Here is a 19,118-nt window from a genome sequence, read left to right as displayed (position 1 = left end):
TTAAAAAGTTAGGCAATCCCTGTACCAATTTGTTAGAAGTAGGAGTTGATTAATAACAAAAATGCTATTTAGGAATAGCTAAGAATTATCTCTAACTTTCATTATGGAGTACCTGACAGATGACCTGAAAGGAAGTTGGGTGCCCAGTGTCGAGTTATTACTGGCCGAGAGGTCTGAGCCACAGTTGGAAAAAAGTTTTTGATACAGGGCTAAAGCAAAGATGAATTTACTTTGTAAACAGCAACTCTGTTGGTCTATAGAGGGACTAATAAAGCAAGTGTTTTAATCCAAGTTGAATTTGTAATGCTGAGTAACATAAGACATCGTATCCTAGGGTCCTTACCTGGTGGTCGTAATGGTGACCGAGCTAGGCTGTTCTCTTGACATAGAAGCGTGAATTTGTGAAGAAGTGGTGAAATCGTCCAAGCTGCTTTTCATCATCATGATGGTTGGTGCTGCAAGAATACAGCAACCGCAGTGAGTGGGCATTTCATCTGTCATCTCCTTCCTGGGGACTTTTTAACCATTCTCCCTTGGCTGAGTCATTTATAGGTACCTGCCTAGGAAGACTCTGGAAACCCCTAGCTAGTCTGAAAAGATAAATTATAGCGAAGTCTTTGGTTTCCATATAGAGCAGTGGTTCTCAACCTTCCTAACACTGAAACCCTTTCCTCATGTTGTAACCCCCTAACCATAAAATTATTTTAGTTGCTACTTCGTGATCGTAGTTTTCAAGATACAATTTTTGACCGCTAAGTATGAGTTGTTTTTTGTTTTTTTTTTTTTTTTTTGGTTTTTAGAGATAGGGTTTCTCTGTATAGCCCTAGCTGTCCTGGAACTCACTCTGTAGACCAGGCTGGCTTCGAACTCAGAAATCCGCCTGCCTCTGCCTCCCAAGTGCTGGGATTAAAGGAGTGCACCACCACTGCCCGGCTGGGACGACTGCTAAGTATGAGTTGTTCTTTTATCAAGGTCTTTATCTTTTCCAGCCAAGATAAGATGCAATATGAAATGGGGGGCAGGAATGATCTTGGGGAAGAAAAAGGCCAGAAGGCTGGAGAGACGGCCCTATGTTCAAGAGCAGTAGCCACTTGTCTTAGGGTTTCATTACTGTGAAGAGACAACATGACCACGGCAACTCTTATCAAGGACATTCAGGTGGGGTAGCCTGCAGTTTAGAGGTTTAGTCCATTATTGTCAAGTCAAGGAGCATGGCAGCATGCAGGCAGACATGGTGTGAGAGGAGCTGAGAGTTCTATATCTTCATCCGCAGACAGCAGGAGACTGTGTTCCTCCCTGGGCAGAGCTTAAGTGTAGGAGACCTCAAAGCCTGTCCCCACAGTGACATAATTCTCCCAACAAAGCCACACCTACTCCAAAAGGGCAACACCTCCTAATAGTGCCACTCCCCATGGGCCAAGCATTTAAACACACGAGTCTACGGGGCCATACCTATTCAAACCACCACATCACTCTTCAGAGGATCCAAATTTGGTTCCTGGCACCCACACTAAGTAGCTCACAACTGCCTGCAACTCCAGCTCCCAGGGAATACAGTGCCCTCTTCTGGCATCTACAGGCATGGCATATACTCACATAGACACATGCATGTAAATAAAAGTGCATCTAAAAATAGTAGCTTGTTTAAAGAGATATAAAGACATCTAAAGACTTACAAATGAGTCTAGTTTGCTTCATTACATTGTAAATATGATTTCTTTCATATAGTATATTTGGAACAATACCTTATCCCTGTGCTCTCAGGTTTAGCATGTTTAATGCATGACCTGGAGTGGCTCCACCTCCTGAGGGCTGGACTCTTCCACATCAATGAGTAACTGAGATAATGCCTCTCAAACTTGCCTACAGAGCAAAGCAAGTTTGCAGGCATTTCTCAGTGATGATTCCTTCCTCTCAGACAATTCAAGGTTCAGGTTGACATAAAACTAGCTAGCACACAGTGTTTTACTTGATATATAATTGTTTTCTTGAGAAAAGGTGTCTCAAGAATTATGTAAATAAATAAAGGGACAATATCAGGTTGAAAAGGAGATATAGAAGTTTAACCTGTAAAACGTATTTTTGCCAGGAAAGTCACATTTGGAATTGATCAAGCTTATGTTTTAAGATACTGAAGTTTTATCCCAAGACTATGACTGCACCCAGAAAAGACAAATTTTTAAAGTAGAAGGGATTACGTTATCATTACTGTTTAGGGTTAAATTTTCTTTTCCTGCATCAAAGTGGAAAGAGCCATTAGTGAGCCACTGAGTTCAACCAGAGTTACCTTCCCGCAACACAGTGACAGAACAGATAGACTTCAAAATTGCCCACACTCTAGCAGTCAAATATGGGCTAAATATTTAGGCTGAAGTTACAAAAGCCAGTGTATTGTAGGGAAAGAGTGGTAGGCTGGAAGCCAGCATGGCTGGAGTGCAGTTTGATGATGCTATTATTTCTGGCTCTGTGATCCATTACTATGTCTCTTTGAAATTCATTCTCCTGGCCTGTAACTGGGCAACTAGGAAGCCTTTGGTTGCTTGGTTGGTTTTTTTGTTTTGTTTTGCTTTCCGGCTTTAAAAGATCAGTCTTGAATCCCCAGTGGGAAGCACATGCCTTATTTTGGCCAGGTTCCAATAGTGGTTCTCTTCTCAGTGATAGCAGCCTCTCTCCCTTCCTCCAGCAGACCTCAGAGGATGGGTTGATGACAGGTGTAAAACAGACTTACCTATGAGTTGTCGGCTCCTGACTTTGCAGCTGCACTTCCCAATTAGCTCAGGATTACATACATCGCTGTGACAGTTGGAACAGTAAAATAAGGCCCTGGGCAACAAGAATAAATAAAGAAGGCGTGATGCTCACCCAGCCTCCTCTTACGTTCTGCATATGTTTCTCTTCATAAGCAAAAGGCAGCGTGGTACCTTTTGACCTCTTTGGTGGATTCCGCAATGAAGAACCCTAGGGTGTCCTTATTCAGCCTCACTTGGGATGATGGATTTAGTATCAGAGTGCTGCTGGAAATGGAAGAACAAAGACCTTCGTTTTCCTGCTAAGATCTGTAGCAATCTTTGATGTTTCTTGCTGTCGTTAACAAGGGGTTCTCCAATTTGCCATATTCATAGATTTAAGTCTGTTTGACCACCAAACACAGTGGGAAAGGTGAATTTGACTATAGTTACTCTGTCACTAAATAACGCTGAGGAGTCAGGGAAGAGCTTGGTTGCTGGGCAGAAGAAAAGCTCCTCCTTTGGATTGGGTCATGAATCTGAGATGGATTCACTCACCCAGGTGCTTGATGCCTTGTTGCCGTGGCAACCATGACAAAGTAGGCATGACCATGCATTATGGAAATGCTAGAGGAATCCATTCTTGGACCAGCTGCCTTTAAAACTGAACTGTATCTAAGCAGGTCTGGGGTATAGCTCAGTGATGTAGCAGTGGCTACATCAGGATGACCATTTTCTGATGGGAATGTAGCTCAATGGCAGTGTGCTTGAGCTGCTGGGTCCCAGCCCCAGAACCACAATAAAACAAAAAAGATGAAGTTGTCTTAGAAGTACAACTAGTTATCAATGTGGAGTCAGATGTTTCTCCTCTTTCCTTATGGCTTATGTGCTTGGAAACAGTCCTAAATTTGACCTATGTCTTTCCTGATGAAGCACTGTGCTGCAGGATGCTTTGCTCCTCAGTGTGGTGGTTTGTGTAAAAATGGCCAACTAGGCCCATAGGGAGTGGCACTATTAGAAGGTGTGGCCTTGTTGGAGTGGGTGGGGCTTGTTGACTCGGGTGTATCCTTGTTAGAGTAAGTCTGGCCTTGGAGTGGGTGTGGCCTTGTTGGAGGAAGTGTGCTTCCTGCTGCCTGCCATCTGGATGTAGAACTCTCAGCTTCTCTAGCACCCTGTCTGCCTACACACTGCCATGCTTCCCACCATGACAATAATGAACTAAACCTCTGAACCTGTAAGCCACCCCCAATTAAATATATATAAATACATAAACAAATTTACTTTTCTCTTGTTAACTTTGGAAGGAAGTCAAGCCCTAATTCTGGCTTCTTCTGTTATCAGCATAGTTCAGAGTAAACTAGGGATGAGAAAATCTTTGTGAGCAGACATGGGCTCCAGAACAAAAGTGTCTCACTTCTGCCGGGAGATGCAGACCACTGCTTTGGCAGGTCTTTACCTGAGACAATGTAGGGCATTGGTGAATACTGATTGAGACTATTAAGGATGGTATGATTGGGTTTTGACTTTCTAAGGGAAGAACATGGATTTGTGGCCCCTAAATATCTCCATTAGCAAGCACATGTCTAATGTGTCCAGGGGCTTTTGGACAGCTCCTTTTGAGGGGGTGGGGAGAGATCTCTGAGTTCATGTTAAACATCTATTTCTTTCTTCTTGGCCTTTTGTCAAAGGTCAAGTGTAAATATCTATTTATAAAGATATTGTTGCCTTAAGATATTGACTTCCTTCCAAAGTTAACAAGAGAAAAGTAAATTTGTTTATGTATTTGTTTTCATTTTTTGACATATACTCTTATGTACCTGGTCTGGACTACACAGAGAAACCCTGTCTTGAAAAAACAAAAAAACAAAAAAACAAAATAAAAAAAAAGATATTGTCACAAAATATATAGAATCTTGGTCCTAACCCAAAAAGAAATACCCCATTATTAACAATAATATACCTGGTTTTATTTGCAAGAACTCATAAACTTATTTTATCTTAGGGTTTTTTATTTTTATTTTTATTTTATTTTTTATGTTTTGGTTTTTTGAGACAGGGTTTCTCTGTTTAGCCCTGGCTGTCCTGGAACTCACTTTGTAGACCAGGCTGGCCTCAAACTCAGAAATCCTCCTGCCTCTGCCTCCTAAGTGCTGGGATTAAAGGTGTGCACCCGGCCTATTTTTATTTTTATTATTTATTTATTTATTTATTTATTTATTTATTTATTTTTGATTTTGAGATGAACTCTTGCTCTATAGCCAGGCCTAGTCTTACACTGATCTCCCTTCCTCAAGCTTTTGGGTACTTAGAATATAAATCAGTGCTACCATATCCAGCTATAAGTTCATAACCTACAGGTTCCTGGGAAATGCCAACGGTCTGATAATATCCCCTCTACTCTATCAACAACAGTCAGCCTCCCCCACCTCAACAACAGAAACAGAAAAACCCTGAAGCCCTGAGGACTTTATCAGTACCAATGATTGTGAAAGAGGGGCTTGTGCTGGATGGCGATCAACATGAGGTGCAGCTTCACAAAGCAGAGCCTAGGAAGGAACACAGAAGCGTTATGAAGAGGCAAGCAGGAGGCTAGTCAACATGAACATAACCAATCCTTAAGCTCCGTGCTGCGGAGAAAACCCCGGGCTCAGCAGAGGAAGTCACCCCTAACTACAGATTTCCATATGAAGTTGAAACTACCTGGCATACATTTTAGCAAGAATAGCAAATGGGACAGAGGTGAAGCTGTCTGGCATGTGGTAAGAGGTGCCACCATCGACAGGACTGGTTCTCAACCTGTGGGTCACGACCCCTGAGGGGGGTTGACAAATGAGCTTTTTGCAGGGGTATCATCACTTCAGATATCCTGCATATCAGATATTTACATTATGATTCATAACCAGGTACACTGATCCTAGGGAGTACAAAATGGAATCTAATTTGTCATATGCCTACTATAAGCCAGTTATTATTCTAAATGTTTCTATATATTACTCAAACATCAAGAATCCTATATAAGTTGGGGCAGTGGTGGTGCATGCCTTTAATCCCAGCTCTTGGGAGGCAGAGGCAGGTGGATTTCTGAGTCCAAGGCCAGCCTGGTCTACAGAGTGAGTTCCAGGACAGCCAGGGCTAAACAGAGAAACCCTGTCTCAAAAAACAAACAAACAAACAAAAAAGCATCCTACATAAGGGCCGGAGAGATGGCTCAGTGGTTAAGAGCAATAATTGCTCTTCCAGAGGTCTTGAGTTCAATTCCCAGCAACCACATGGTGGCTTACAACCATCTACAATGCAATCTGATGTCTTCTTCTGGTGTATCTGAAGACAGTGATAGTGTACTCATATACATAAATAAATAAATAATTAAAAATAATAATAATCCTACGTGAGAGCCAGGGATGTAAGTGGGTGGTAGAGGACTCGCCTCACACACTCAAGGCTCTGGGTTCTTCTCCAGGATCTTCCCATCCCCAAAATTTCACCTGCGAATCATAATTCGTAACTTTACAGACAGAAAACGGAAAATGGGAAGAGATGAATGTTTTACAAATAGACTGTGCATCTAGTGTGTGTTTAGAGCTACAACTGGATATCCAGGACAATTTCATTACAAAGCTTCTATTCCAGCAGTTCTCAACCTGTGGGTCTTTACCCCTTAGGGGGCTGAGTGACCCTTTCACAGGGATCATCGGAAAACACAGATATTTACACTACAATTCACAATGGTAGCAAAATTACAGTTATGAAGTAGGAACGAAATAATGTCATAGATGGAGGTCACCACAACACAAGGAACTGTATTTAAGGGCCACAGCCTTGGGAAGGTTGAGATCCACTGTTCTGGAGGCACTGGCTTCACTGCTCTTACATCTCCAGAGTTCGTACTGGAGCCTGCCTCTAGAACATCCTCCATCAACAGTGCGGGCTGAGATGGAACTGGGGGTTGGGGGGGAGGGCTTCATTACCATACCGGGAGACCTGAGGAAACGTCATCCCAATGAAGTCGTTAGAGAGGCGCTGCGTCAGAATTTTGTTCTTCAAGCCATTCAAGAAATATCTTTGCCAGGGATGCTTAGGAAAAACCTAGAAAATGCAAGGCCATATAGAGTATGTTGATAAGGGAAGCCGACATTAGCACACAGGCTGCTAAGTACAGTTCTCACCGCATGTAGCCCACAAAGGGGAGACACATCCTAGTGTTCCTGTGGAGCAATGTTGAAGGAGGAGTGAAACGCATCCGTTTTCAGTGGCGTCCACGATGATGTAGACGCAGCACCTTTTAGTTTCTTCCCAGGTGGCATTGTGTTGGAGAATTCCCGGAAAGAAGCTGTGTTGGCAGAGGCCGATTGGCTAATGGAAGCATTAGTGCCTGTGGGGATTTATTTGGAAGGTTGCAGCTCCAGAGCCTAGTTCCAGTTTCTCACAGCGCTCTTAAGAAGCCGTGCCTTACCTACCTCTGTGTCTGACCTAACCTCCTGATAAATAAATAAGAACTTCTGGAATGTCCTAACTTAATAAAGCCCTATTCTCTGCCAATTGAAGGGCTCGGCAAGCTATCAGATAGCAGCTGAGGCCTACAGCTGAGATCTCTCTGCCTGCCTGGAACCCGCTTCTCAGGTGGTTTTGCCAGTGTGGTATTTATTTATTTGATTGCTTGTTTGTTTAATGCACATTGGTGGTCTGCCTCCATGTATGTCTGTGTGAGGGTGTCAGATCCCCTGGAACTGGAATGCCAGACAGTTGTGAACTGCCATGTGGGTGTTGGGAATTGAACCCAGGTCATTTGGAAGAGCAGCCAATGCTCTTAACCACTGAGCCATCTCTCCAGTGCTGCCAATGTCTTGATTTATGACTTTCCTTGTTCTTATGAAAACTCCATACAGGAACATTTGGGGTCACCTAAATCTGCTCCCAGGCCCTAGTCACTCAAATGTGGCTCTAGAATAAAGTATCTCTTAGTCCCTTTGAGGTAAGAGCTACATTTTTAAGTTAAAAACATCTAAGTTTTCATGTTGAATTAGAATTATTTTCTTTGGCCCACTGCTAACTTTAACACAGTAGCCTTACTGTTTAAGTTGTGGTGTGTGTGTGTGTGTATGTGTGTGTGTGTGTGTGTGTGTGTGTGTGTGTGTGTGTGTGTTGTTTTTAAAATATTAACAGTACATCGAAGGGACCATGTGGAAACTTAAGTTGTAACCCTGTGGATATGACAGCTTACGATTGACTTTGATTAACTGACTATTAAATTACTTTCTACTGAAAAAATCACATACTGCAAAGGAAAAAAAAATAGCTGTGTCTTCTACTAAAGAGTGAGAACCCTTCACAGGTATATAGAAATACAAGATGGTACTGACCAATCGGGGTTAATAATAATGCGGAAACCTAGGCCAGCAGGTGTCCAGAGAGAGAAGAGAGGGGAGATGGCTTTTCTCCAGTGTTACATTGGGTCTCTGGACCTTGCACATGCAACACCCGGCCCCTAAGCTATACCATAGCTCTAGAATGATCGTAACAAAGCTGAAGGCTAGCTGGCGCAGGTTGCTAGAAACTTCTCTTCGGATTTTTCGTAAGGCAGCTCCTCATCTCCCTACTTGCTACCACATGAACCCCACCCACAGTGCTAGCTCCACAGAGTATGACATAAGCCAGAATCATAAAGAAAGAAACTTCTAGATTCTCTAGAGAAACTCTTGCTATGGAGAGAAATGGTGAACTCAAGACATTCTCCTTGATGGTTATCTTGTGGTTTGAAAATCACCCCGCTTTAGCCGGTTTTAACTGGTCACCTATTCCTGATCATTTGCTGCTCTTTCCTACTCCTTGCCTCTGTCCTGAGATCTAAGTGAATCTCCTGCTCTTTTTCCAGTCTCTCCAATAGCATCTGGCACAAGAAGGACAGGCCATTGATGGCTCAACTACTGAAGAAACTGGCCTAGGGTTTCTAGTCTGAGTGGCTCTGGCTTTGGAAAGATGCTGATGAAGCTTAAAGCTCCCAAAGGGCAGCAAGCGGACAAAATGAATTTAAGCCAGAACAATCTTGGGACTCACATAATCCAGCCAGGGTAAATTTAAACTAAACTGATGTGTAAGTAATCTTCTGGGCCTAGAAGTGACAGGACTGTTCTTCTGTCTACAATGTCTCACAATAAAATGAACATAATTAAAACACGTGACACTAATTTGAGACCCTCTAATATGAGCGCATAGGCGTTTGACATGTGCACATGCAATGACTGGAGAAACCTGGTTGTGAGAAATATGATTTTCATCTTGTAGATAGAGAAATGGGGCCAGGGAAAGCAAGTGCCTAATGAGAGGCATATAGCTCTTCACACTGACAATTTTTTGAGTTTGTAAAGCAAAGTTTGTCACAAAACAAAATGTACCACAGATAGGACTGGCAAGCTCTGCCATGATTCTACCCAGTTGAGGGTTCCTAAAAGGGAGTTTCAGATTTCATCTCTTTAAAATATGGAGACCACAAGTTATCTCCTATGCTCTCAAAGTCACTTCTTGGTGCACATTGACATGGGATCATGCTTATGGGGATTAACAAGCCCATGTCAAATAGCAAAGAAATGCAGGGGTAGGATGGGTTTTACATCTGCACTGCATTGCCCTAAAGGAAACAACTATAGGATTCCCTATAGGATCCGCATTTCATTTGTTTTTGGTTTTTTTTTTGTAATCATAGCTGTTAAAGTCACAATGGTCAGAGGAGGACACTGAAGTCTGTCACTTGCTTTGCACACTGTACAAGGCATCTAAACCATACAGTCAACACAAAGTAAAGACAAGATCCTGCTTATCGCAGAAACATCCAGGCCCACTCCCTACTGCCGGGTGCTCACTTCCTCTTTATCTCTACATGACATCTTCTTATTTTCAGAAAGAATTACTGAAAAATTGTGTTTCTCCAAGAGTTATCAGTCTGCCAATCTGAGCATCTTCCCATATTCTTGCTTTTCCTAAGTAACACCAGGGAATAAAAGATGTAAAAATCTGTATTAAATGAAGGAAATAAAGTCCAGAGAGGCCAAGAGGAAAATTGGCATATGAAGTAGCAAATGTGGAACGAGAATGAAATGGACTAGAAGGCAGCTCTGCAGGAGTGACAGGAGACCCTGCCACCTAACCCAGGAACATTCATGGAAAGCATACTTGATGGCCACCCCATAGGATTTTAAAAAGCAAGCCCCATTTACCTCTTATTTTGCCCCAGTCAAAGGATCTATGATCTAAGGTAGGAAGTGGAAGGTGGATACCCAGCGTCAGAGACAAATACTCTGTGAACCAGATGACTCCTGGTGTGCTGTTCACGGGCTTCCTAGACAACCAGGTTGGTTAACGTTCCCACCCCACCCCACCACACCTGGGCTGGGTACTTCCTGGAAACACCACTGAAAGGCAACAGAAGATATAATAAACACTTGACTGATGACCTCTGTTCCTGCTACCGAATAGATTTTCCCTAAAGTAACCTATTAATTAATTCAATTTTAGTTATTATTTATATCATCTCTATTTTATTAATAGAATCACTGTTTACTGATTACTTTATATTCATTCATATTTAAATATTACTTCTCTGTTGAGACTAAAGCTATTTATTTACATTTCTACTCTCAGCTCAAAGTACTTCTGAGTTTATGAAAATATTTCTATCACAGCATCCTGGGATGTAGGTGGGAAGCAGAGTCAGTCAGTCTCCCTTCTTTGCAGACAGATGCTGCAGATGTTTTAACAATGACTTCTTCCAGTCTAGGGGTATGCCTGGAACTTGAATCCAGACCCGCCAGTCCTTCCCTGCCCAAGAGGCAAATCCCATTTCTTGGAGACTTTCTTCATTCTCCAATTTTTTTTCTACTCTGGATCCCTTTATGGGGGGAAGTTGATAAAGTTACCTTTTGATTTTGTTCAATAAACAGAGTTGTAAGAAAGGTGCACAGCCCTGGCACCAAGCAGCCCTGGGCCATGAATCCAAGCTTTAGCTCTGCAAAGCAGATGATGTTGTCTCCAGTATTCCAGTCCCAGTTGGGGATTTTTGACAGGAAAACCTGTTTCATGGTAGAAACCAAGTCAGGCATTGGGAATGCAGACAACACAAGAACCCTCTTCCAGATAGACACTTTCTTTAACTAATTTACTCTTCGCTTTGGGGTAGTACCAACATCAAAGGATGTTGACTGGAACCAAGTCAGCATTGGGAAGTGGCCAGACTGCCTCCAGTATTCCACTTTGGGAACAAACAAACAAACAAAAAGCTGTAGTTGTATAAATCAAGCCTAATGGCTGAACTCATTTTGTCCCTATTTCGAGTCCCCCAAGTGATCTGCTATTCTAAAGAGACTCCAGATTTCATCTATTGCTGCAATGTTTTAATCTGTAGACCCATGAAGAGATCTAAAGACGAGACAAGCAGATGTATAAACTGCCATGTTACCTTGTTTTGAGACTGAAGTATCTGAATGATGATTCTGGTCTGTGGATAAGAGTTCTTGATAGAGAGCACCCTAAAAACATACATACACACAGAATATGCTCAATAGCCATGCACCCTAAAAACACACATACACACAGAATGTGCTCAATAGCCATGCATTGTATTGGCTCTGTACTATAATTCAATTCAGAGTTAAATTTATTTGTCAATACATGTGGCAGGAATTCAGGATATTACAAAATTGTTAGCTTGTTTCTACAATCTATTTAGTAGCGGGGTTTCTTAATTTATTTATTTTTAGTGTGTGTGTGTGTGTGTGTGTGTGTGTGTGTGTGTATGAGCGCTCCAATCAAATATATGTATGTGTTCCACAAGGCCAGAAGAAGCTGTCAGAGTCCCTGGAATTTTGGGAATTGAACCTGAGTGTCATGAAGGAGCAAGGAGTGCTCCTGACAGCTGAGCCACCTCCTACCCCGCCATATTGTCTCCCGAGAAGCATTTTATAATGACACACACAGAAAAGCAAACAGCTTTAATAACTAAGCAACTAAATCTATGGAAAGGTCAGGGTTTAGAGTTAGAAAACTGAGATCCACTGACAAGGAAGAAATAAACAGTTTTATATACCTTAGCCTTGTGCTCTGTAGTTCGAAGTGGCTAATAAGCTGTCTAATTCAGTTTCCTCAGTGTGTAGGTTAAGAGCTTATAATTTATGTCCTGTTGAGTGTAGCGTGTGTTGGGGAAGCCCTCAGCTGTTTCTTACCCTGTATAGAGTCATCTACAACTGCATACATTTGCTTTTCTTGAGGAACAGAGCCACCAAAATCATCCTTTGAGTTTCTGTTACCACAGGAACAGTTCCCGCTCACAGATAGGAAATCAGTGAAGTTGGGAACACTCATTCTATTCACCTTGAGAACACTTGCCAAGGCTCACAGACATATCACACTCAACCACGCATAATCTTTTCCTAAAGCTACCAAAGAGAAATGCCAATAAGAACAGGATTCACATATGCCATCTTTGTCTTTGAACTGAAGACTTAGAACGGTGCTATCTAAATACCGACTTGCTGTCACAGCTGGGAATGTAGCTCTGTTGGTAGAGTGTTAACACTTGATGCTTACCAGGGGAGAAGAGGGTGTTGGTATGCTTGCTTTTTAAATGTATATAGCTCTTATCTATAGGAAGCACAAGAGAAAATATAGAGACTGTCATGTGCAGTGAGGACGCCTGTTTTCATGTCCCTTGCCTTCATTGTTTTGGGGTACATGTGGGGGAAAAACAGGCAGAAACCTGGCATGTGATGAACCTAGCGAGTTAGGGATATCATCTCCCCTCATTTAGTCCTCAGTGTGTAGAAAGAAATACCATCATTGGAGTATACAAAAACAAACAAGACAAAACAGTGGCAGTTTCTTACCTCATAATGTTTGAGTTGTCTTCGGCATGTAAGTCACTGCAGAAAGGGTTGGCTAGAATCAGGCAAGCCTCTGCATTCTCCACCTATTCTTCAGATCAAACAGCAGCTGTCAGGTTACTTACAGGGGGAATACTCCAACGTTCCCTTTTTGGAGCTTTTTTTATGGTTTCATCAAACTACCACCAAGCAAAAGAGCATATTCAGGAAAGGTCGGGAGCCAAACATCTTCCTATTGAGACTATGGCTCTGCAATTGCTCTGAGGGCTGCAACTGACAGGCCACAAGGCACAGACACTCTTATAGAAATCTAAAGTTGAGCCGTGTAGTGGTGGCACACGCCTTTAATCCCATCACCTGGGAGGCAGGGGCAGGTGGCTTTCTGAGTTTGAGGCCAGCCTGGTCTACAGAGTGAGTTCCAGGACAGCCAGGGCTACACAGAGAAACCCTGTCTTGAAAGTCCCCTCCCCCCAAAAAAGAGAGAGAGAGAGAGAGATAAAAGAAATCTAAAGTCGCCTTACAACGGGTGCAGCTTAAAGCTGTACTTTCCTATACTGCACATCTCCTTTACTCTCCGTCTGCATTAAGACCTTTCTCAGCAACTGCCAGTATACTTATCCACCTCAAGGACAACAATGGCAGAACTGGGGTGCTGGAGAGATGGCTCAGCAGTTAAGAGCACTGACTGCTCTTCAGATGGTCATGAGTTCAAATCCCAGACAGGGTTTCTCTGTATAGCCCTGGCTGTCCTGGAACTCACTCTGTAGACCAGGCTGGCCTCGAACTCAGAAATCCACCTGCCTCTGCCTCCCAAGTGCTGGGATTAAAGACGTGTGCCACCATGCCCAGCTTCTTAATCTTTCTTTTAGCTCTGTAGACCAGTGGTTCTCAGCCTCCCGATGCTATGACCCTTCAATACAGTTCCTCATGTTGTTGTGACCCCCAACTATAAAAATTATCTTCATTGCTATTTCATACTGTAATTTTGTTACTGTCATGAATAATAATGCCAATATCTGTGTTTTCCAATGGTCTTAGTTAAGCCCCTTAAAAAGGTTGTTAGACCACCCCCAAAGGGGGTGCAAGCCACCAGTTGAGAACTACTGCTGTAAACCTTTGCTTTAAATGGAATTGTTCAGGTTAGTTACTTAGATACCAGGAACCAGTTTTGATCTAACATCAAACTTTACTAGTCACTTGGCCCTTGTTCATTTTTTTTTTTTTTTTAGCTGTGGCCTTGCTGTGATTTCTGCTATTTGTCTTAATGTTTATCTTATCAAAGGCATACCAATATTTGAGAAGGGAAGCTGATGAGAGCCAATGGGCCCATGGTAAAGACCGTCTTTAGCTACACAGGCTGCTGGGGGAAAGTCACTAGCAGAAGTCTTCTCCAGCTATGAGCCTTGCAAGCTACAGTATTAACTGGCCTAGCAAACAATGCCCGTGGATGTAATCATGGTAGGAATGATATAAGAATAATCAACCGTGGCTAGATTTAAGGCTTGGGAATAGAAGGAAACTCATGCCTGGTACCATAAACCCAAACCCATGGCTGGGAAGCTCATAGGCACTCGGGAGAACCTACTCTTGCTAAGTGGACATATCATGAAACCACCTTCTGAGGGCAGTGTCCCTATACCCACAGTTACGCGTAGCTTCTCATCAGAGCAGTTTATGTAGTGGATGGCAATCAAAACAGACACTAGCAACTGGTCAAAGGGCAGAGACTAAGTGTCTGTCAAACGATTAGCCACGCAGTGGACATCTGCATCACACCCATGTCACTCCAAGGCTCAGGGGACACAGCCCAAGTGCCCAGTGAAAACAGCCAAAGGCTGAGGAGTTCTGGGACAAAACAGTATCTTCTGGACACGACAGGGTTGTTGCACCTATGAACTCATGGTAGTTTTTCTTGCCTGCATAAGACCTATCCAAGATGGAGCCAGTCAACATTTCAGCATGGATTGTGGAGGGGCACACAAGCCAATAGTGGAGGAGCTATTGACAGTTAATGGCTACTAGGGAGTCAGTTATTTTAGGGGTGTGGTTCCTGGTAGGTTGATGAGGGGAGGGAGAGAAAAAGAGAGAAAGAGAGAGGGAGGGAGAGAGAGTTGCAAGGGAGTTATGGAGGAATCCAGAAAGAGCTGGATGGGGAGTGGAGTGAATATAAGTAAAACATATGCTATGCCTATATAAGATCCTTAAAGAATACATAAAAACAAAGGGGGAGGGGTTTCATCATACACTGTGTAAATAAATGTTTTTTTTAAATATTTTTTTTAAAGAAAAGAGGAAAAAGAACACACACTTTTGTTATCTATACCTTCTCCAGATCTCTTAAGTTATACAATAAAATCCCATAGAGAATTTGGTGGAATAGATCAACATTGAGGTTGACTTGCTATGAGTCAGGAAGGATTCAGAAGTCAGTTATTATATTATTTTCCTGATCAGTGTCTAAAATCATGGAAACTGCACTCTCCTACAGTCAAAGGACCTGAACTAATAGCTTCTGGAACAGCAACATGGCCCCATTATTTTCACTCCAGACTCAGGGAAGGGTCAAAGAGAGAGAGTTAGATCTTACTGCAACTCGCTTCAGATCCTCGATCCTCAGCGCCGTGCCGCATACGAAGGTGGTGCAGGAAGTGTGGCACTTCAGTAAGGTCTCCAGCTCCACAGAAGGAAGAGTCCTAGACAAAACAGTTCAGTGGCAAAGGCAGAAACCCAGAGGTAGGCCTTGCTCGGAGGCTAACAACCGACTTGGTACATTCTAAATCCCCAGTTCCATCAAAAGACATCTGTATTCCATTATGAGTCCATATGGCCAGAGGATGCAGACACAGCTAACCCAATCCACAAACGGGTGTACGGATCAGGTCTGAGCAATCATAGTGACTCAAAACCAAAACCCACAAATCAAATAATGCCATGTAAAAATGAATCACTAGATAACGAAACCAATTCAATTGTCCAGATACAGCATTCTGGGGCTGGAAAGACACACAGTAGTTAGGAGCACCAGCTTGCTCTCCATGAAGACCTGATTTTGGTTCCTATGACCTACATAAGATGGCTCCCAGCTATCTGCTAATCCTGGCTCCAGAGGAGCCAAAGCCCTCCTCTGGCTTCCCCGGGCACCTACACTCGAGAGCACATATCCACACGCACAGACACATACTCTAAAACATAATCTTAAGTAGAAAAAGATATAGCATTTAGAAACTGTGATGTAATAAAAAATTAGTAAAATAGTAAGTTTCCCAACCCTCAAAAACATCTCATATTGTAAAAAAGTTACAGAACATATTATGATCTACAATTAAGTTAAAAGTTAAAAAGCAATGATAATATTCTTTGTTGCTCACTGCAGCAACACATATACTAAGATTGGAATAATACAGAGGAAGTTGGCATGATTCCTGCTCAAAGATGACTTGCAGATTCATAAAGCATCCCATACTCTTAAATATGTTTGTCATATTTAAAATAAAAAAATAAATAAAATAAAAAAACCCAACCTGCTAAAAGTACTGACCCCTTGGCCTGATAATATGACAATAGTCCTTTATAATTATTCTTAGAAAAAAATTATGTTAAAAGCATTAAATATATATGCCACAACAGATGTGCTTTAGTGAAATTCACAGCTTTGTATACTAAGATTACAAATAGTACTAGGATAAACGCAGACATAGTCTACAAGCTTAAAATTTATTATCTAAAAACAGAACTGAAGAGATGACTCAGCAGCTAACCCAGTTTGCAGTACTTTCAACATCTGGGTTCAGTTATTCCTCTTAAAATATATTTAAATGTAATTTTCCTTCCAGGCAAGTCAGAGGGAGCAAATTAACAAGGAGTATTACTCCCTGGTTTTTTGCCTCAGGTTATTCTTGCCTTGAGTTCCTGCCATGGCTTCTATTGAGGATGGACTGTAACTATAAACTAAAATAAACCCTTTCTCTCCATGTTGCTTTTGGTGATGACATTTTTCACAGCAGCAGAACATGAACTAATTTAATGACAAATTAATAAATTAGAAAATTCAGAATGCAGCTGCTTAGAGTGGCAGCATGTCTGACCAGTGAGCTGAAGGATTCACTGGATAAGGGGTCAAAGCAGTATATTTAAGAAAAGATGAAATTTTATGCATATATCTTACTATATGGAAAATTTCCAGAGATTCAGTGATCTAAATGACAAGGCTGAAAATGTTTATTTCTTACAAGAAATTACATTTAAATACATTTTAAATAATGGAAAAGGAACTTATTTTTCTGAATAGAAACAAAAATTATACAAAAACTTGGAAGTTACAGCTGTGGCAATAGCTCAGTCAGGAAAGTGCTTTGTAAGGGCACCTGAACACCTACATGAAAAAAAAATCTCCAAGCGGTGATAGCTCACACATTTAATCCCAGCACTTTGAGAGGCAGAGGCAGGCGGATTTCTGAGTTCGAGGCCAGCCTGGTCTACAGAGTGAGTTCCAGGACAGCCAAGGCTACACAGAGAAACCCTGTCTCAAAAAAAAAAAAAAAAATCTCAGCATGGTGGACCATGCTTGTAATCCAAGCTGTGGGGAAACAGAGATAGGCAAATGCCAGGGTTCATTGGCTAGTCATCCTAGCCTGTTTAAAAAGCTCCAGACCAATAGGAGACCTTGCATAAAAACAAAGTTGATGGCTTCTAAGGAATGACATTCAAGGTTGACTTCTAGCCTCCATACCTACATGTACATACATGCATGTGCACCTAAACATATGTGCTCACATGTGCATACACACCTATTGCTGAAGATACCACACACTGGCTGCAGGAAAGAGAGAGAGAGAGAGAGAGAGAGAGAGAGAGAGAGAGAGAGAGAGAGAGAGGGAAGGGGGAGAGAGAGAGAGAAAGAGAGAGAGCTAGAGCTGACTTAAAAGCTTCCTCCTGATGTCTGGCTTACATGGCCACTGGGGGAGAAAAGTCATCTTCTGATCCAGCTGTGAACCCTGACACTTATAATAGTGATCTACCCAGGCCAGATGTGACCACTGGCATAGCAGTCACATGACCGTTACAAAGGTGACAACTTTCTGATTGGATGTGAAGTTTACTATTAGTGGGAATTCATGTCTGGGACTGTAAACTGTGGGGAGCTGCAGCTGCTACCATATATATATATATATATATATATATATATATATATATTGAACACCTGGTCTCCGGCCAGAGCAGAGAGCATTGAGATAAACAAGCCCTTATTGGGAAAAGCTGAGTGCCTCCAGTTTGTGATGCAAGCTGGCATGATTTCCCGCAGCCTATTATGCTTTGCCACAATGTAGCTGATACTGATTGGGACCAGGGAAAGTATTTAACCCGTGAGGGCTGGGGCTAGAGAAGAATGGTAATAGTAATAGTAATAGGAATAGGAATATAGAGAAGCTAGCTAAGAAAGAAGAAAAGATGAACGAATGATTTTGTAGTACAAGGTTCCTGAATAAACTGCTTGGAGAAGGGTTTGTGGTCGTCTCCTTATTTCCGCTGGTCGGTAAGGCGGCCGACAAATGGTGATCCATATGGGGAGAGATGTACAGGGAATGGAGAACTCGTATGGGGAACTCGACGGGGAAATCTTCTACGGCTCAGAACTCCTTGCAGTCAGGGCAGTTGACTGGTAAGTTCCCAGGTAAGGTGGGACAAAAGGGAAGGTCCTCGGTAAAGAGGCAATAAGATCCTTGGTAAAGAGGCAATAAGGTCTCCGGATTGGAGCGATAAGGTCCCGTCAAGGACAAATCAAAAGTGATAATATGGGGAACTCGCAATTTTGCCCCGTGTTTGTTGCTCTTAAGGAGCTATTAAAAGCAAAAAAAGATAGATTTAAAGAGAGAAACCCTAGAAAGATTTCTGTCAGAGGTAGATATCGCTGCCCCTTGGTTCGCAGTGTTGGGTCACCTGACGCTGTCCAGCTGGGATGAATTAGGGAGAGATTTGGAATTCGCCTGGGAGGAAGGAATAATAAGAGGTGGAGTGCAACCAATCTGGAAACTGATTAGGAGCTGCTTGGAGAATAAAATGTGTTCTAAAGCAGTAGAGAAGGGACAGGAAGCGTTAGAACAGGTGAAGGAAGAGAGGTCAGCAAAGTTTGAGAATCAGACTGATGAAGGTGGTTCAGACTCTGAAGAGGAACTTGAGAAGCTAGTATAGAAAATGGAGAAGTCCACTATTAGGGTGGAGCCTACAGATCCAGGGCCGCCTGTATCCAATGAACAGGCTGCTGCTAATCGAGCAGCTGGTAACCCTGCCTGGGATTTGGATTAGGACAGGGCAGGTTTGCGCAGCAGCAAAAAAATATCTGCTGCAGGTGTATGAGCAAGTTAATATGCTTGCTACAAGAGCATGTAAATCATTGCCTAACAAGGGTGAAGTTGCAGGAAATTTGACTAAAATTATTCAGGGAACCATGGAGCCCCTTTCAGATTTTGTAGCTAGAATGGTAGAAGCAGCTGGAAGGATTTTCGGAGACCCAGATGCAGCCATG

General features: G+C 42.4%; 1 protein-coding gene and 1 non-coding gene across 3 annotated transcripts in view; one reads left to right on the top strand and one right to left on the bottom strand.

The window, feature by feature from the left end:
• Positions 1-19,118, bottom strand: part of Kcnu1 (potassium calcium-activated channel subfamily U member 1) — a 98,683-nt gene that overhangs the window by 34,293 nt on the left and 45,272 nt on the right. The window contains exons 11-19 of one of the 2 annotated variants that reach the window (XM_031339402.1): positions 15,183-15,288; positions 12,599-12,681; positions 11,176-11,245; positions 10,637-10,789; positions 6,700-6,812; positions 5,204-5,272; positions 2,922-3,014; positions 2,729-2,823; positions 344-455 (exon numbers count right to left, since the gene is read on the bottom strand). In XM_031339402.1, coding sequence (XP_031195262.1) covers positions 344-455; positions 2,729-2,823; positions 2,922-3,014; positions 5,204-5,272; positions 6,700-6,812; positions 10,637-10,789; positions 11,176-11,245; positions 12,599-12,681; positions 15,183-15,288 — 894 coding nt within the window. The remainder of the gene's footprint in view (positions 1-343; positions 456-2,728; positions 2,824-2,921; positions 3,015-5,203; positions 5,273-6,699; positions 6,813-10,636; positions 10,790-11,175; positions 11,246-12,598; positions 12,682-15,182; positions 15,289-19,118) is intronic. The other variant, XM_031339403.1, reaches the window with a different exon arrangement.
• Positions 15,955-16,062, top strand: LOC116071660. Its single transcript, XR_004111056.1, has one exon. It is a non-coding gene; the product is annotated as a U6 spliceosomal RNA (small nuclear RNA).

The sequence above is a fragment of the Mastomys coucha genome, unplaced genomic scaffold, assembly GCF_008632895.1.
Source record: "Mastomys coucha isolate ucsf_1 unplaced genomic scaffold, UCSF_Mcou_1 pScaffold22, whole genome shotgun sequence".
NCBI lineage: Eukaryota > Metazoa > Chordata > Mammalia > Rodentia > Muridae > Mastomys > Mastomys coucha.
The sequence above is the reverse complement of the archived record's forward strand: the minus strand, read 5'-3'. Positions and strand labels throughout refer to the sequence as shown.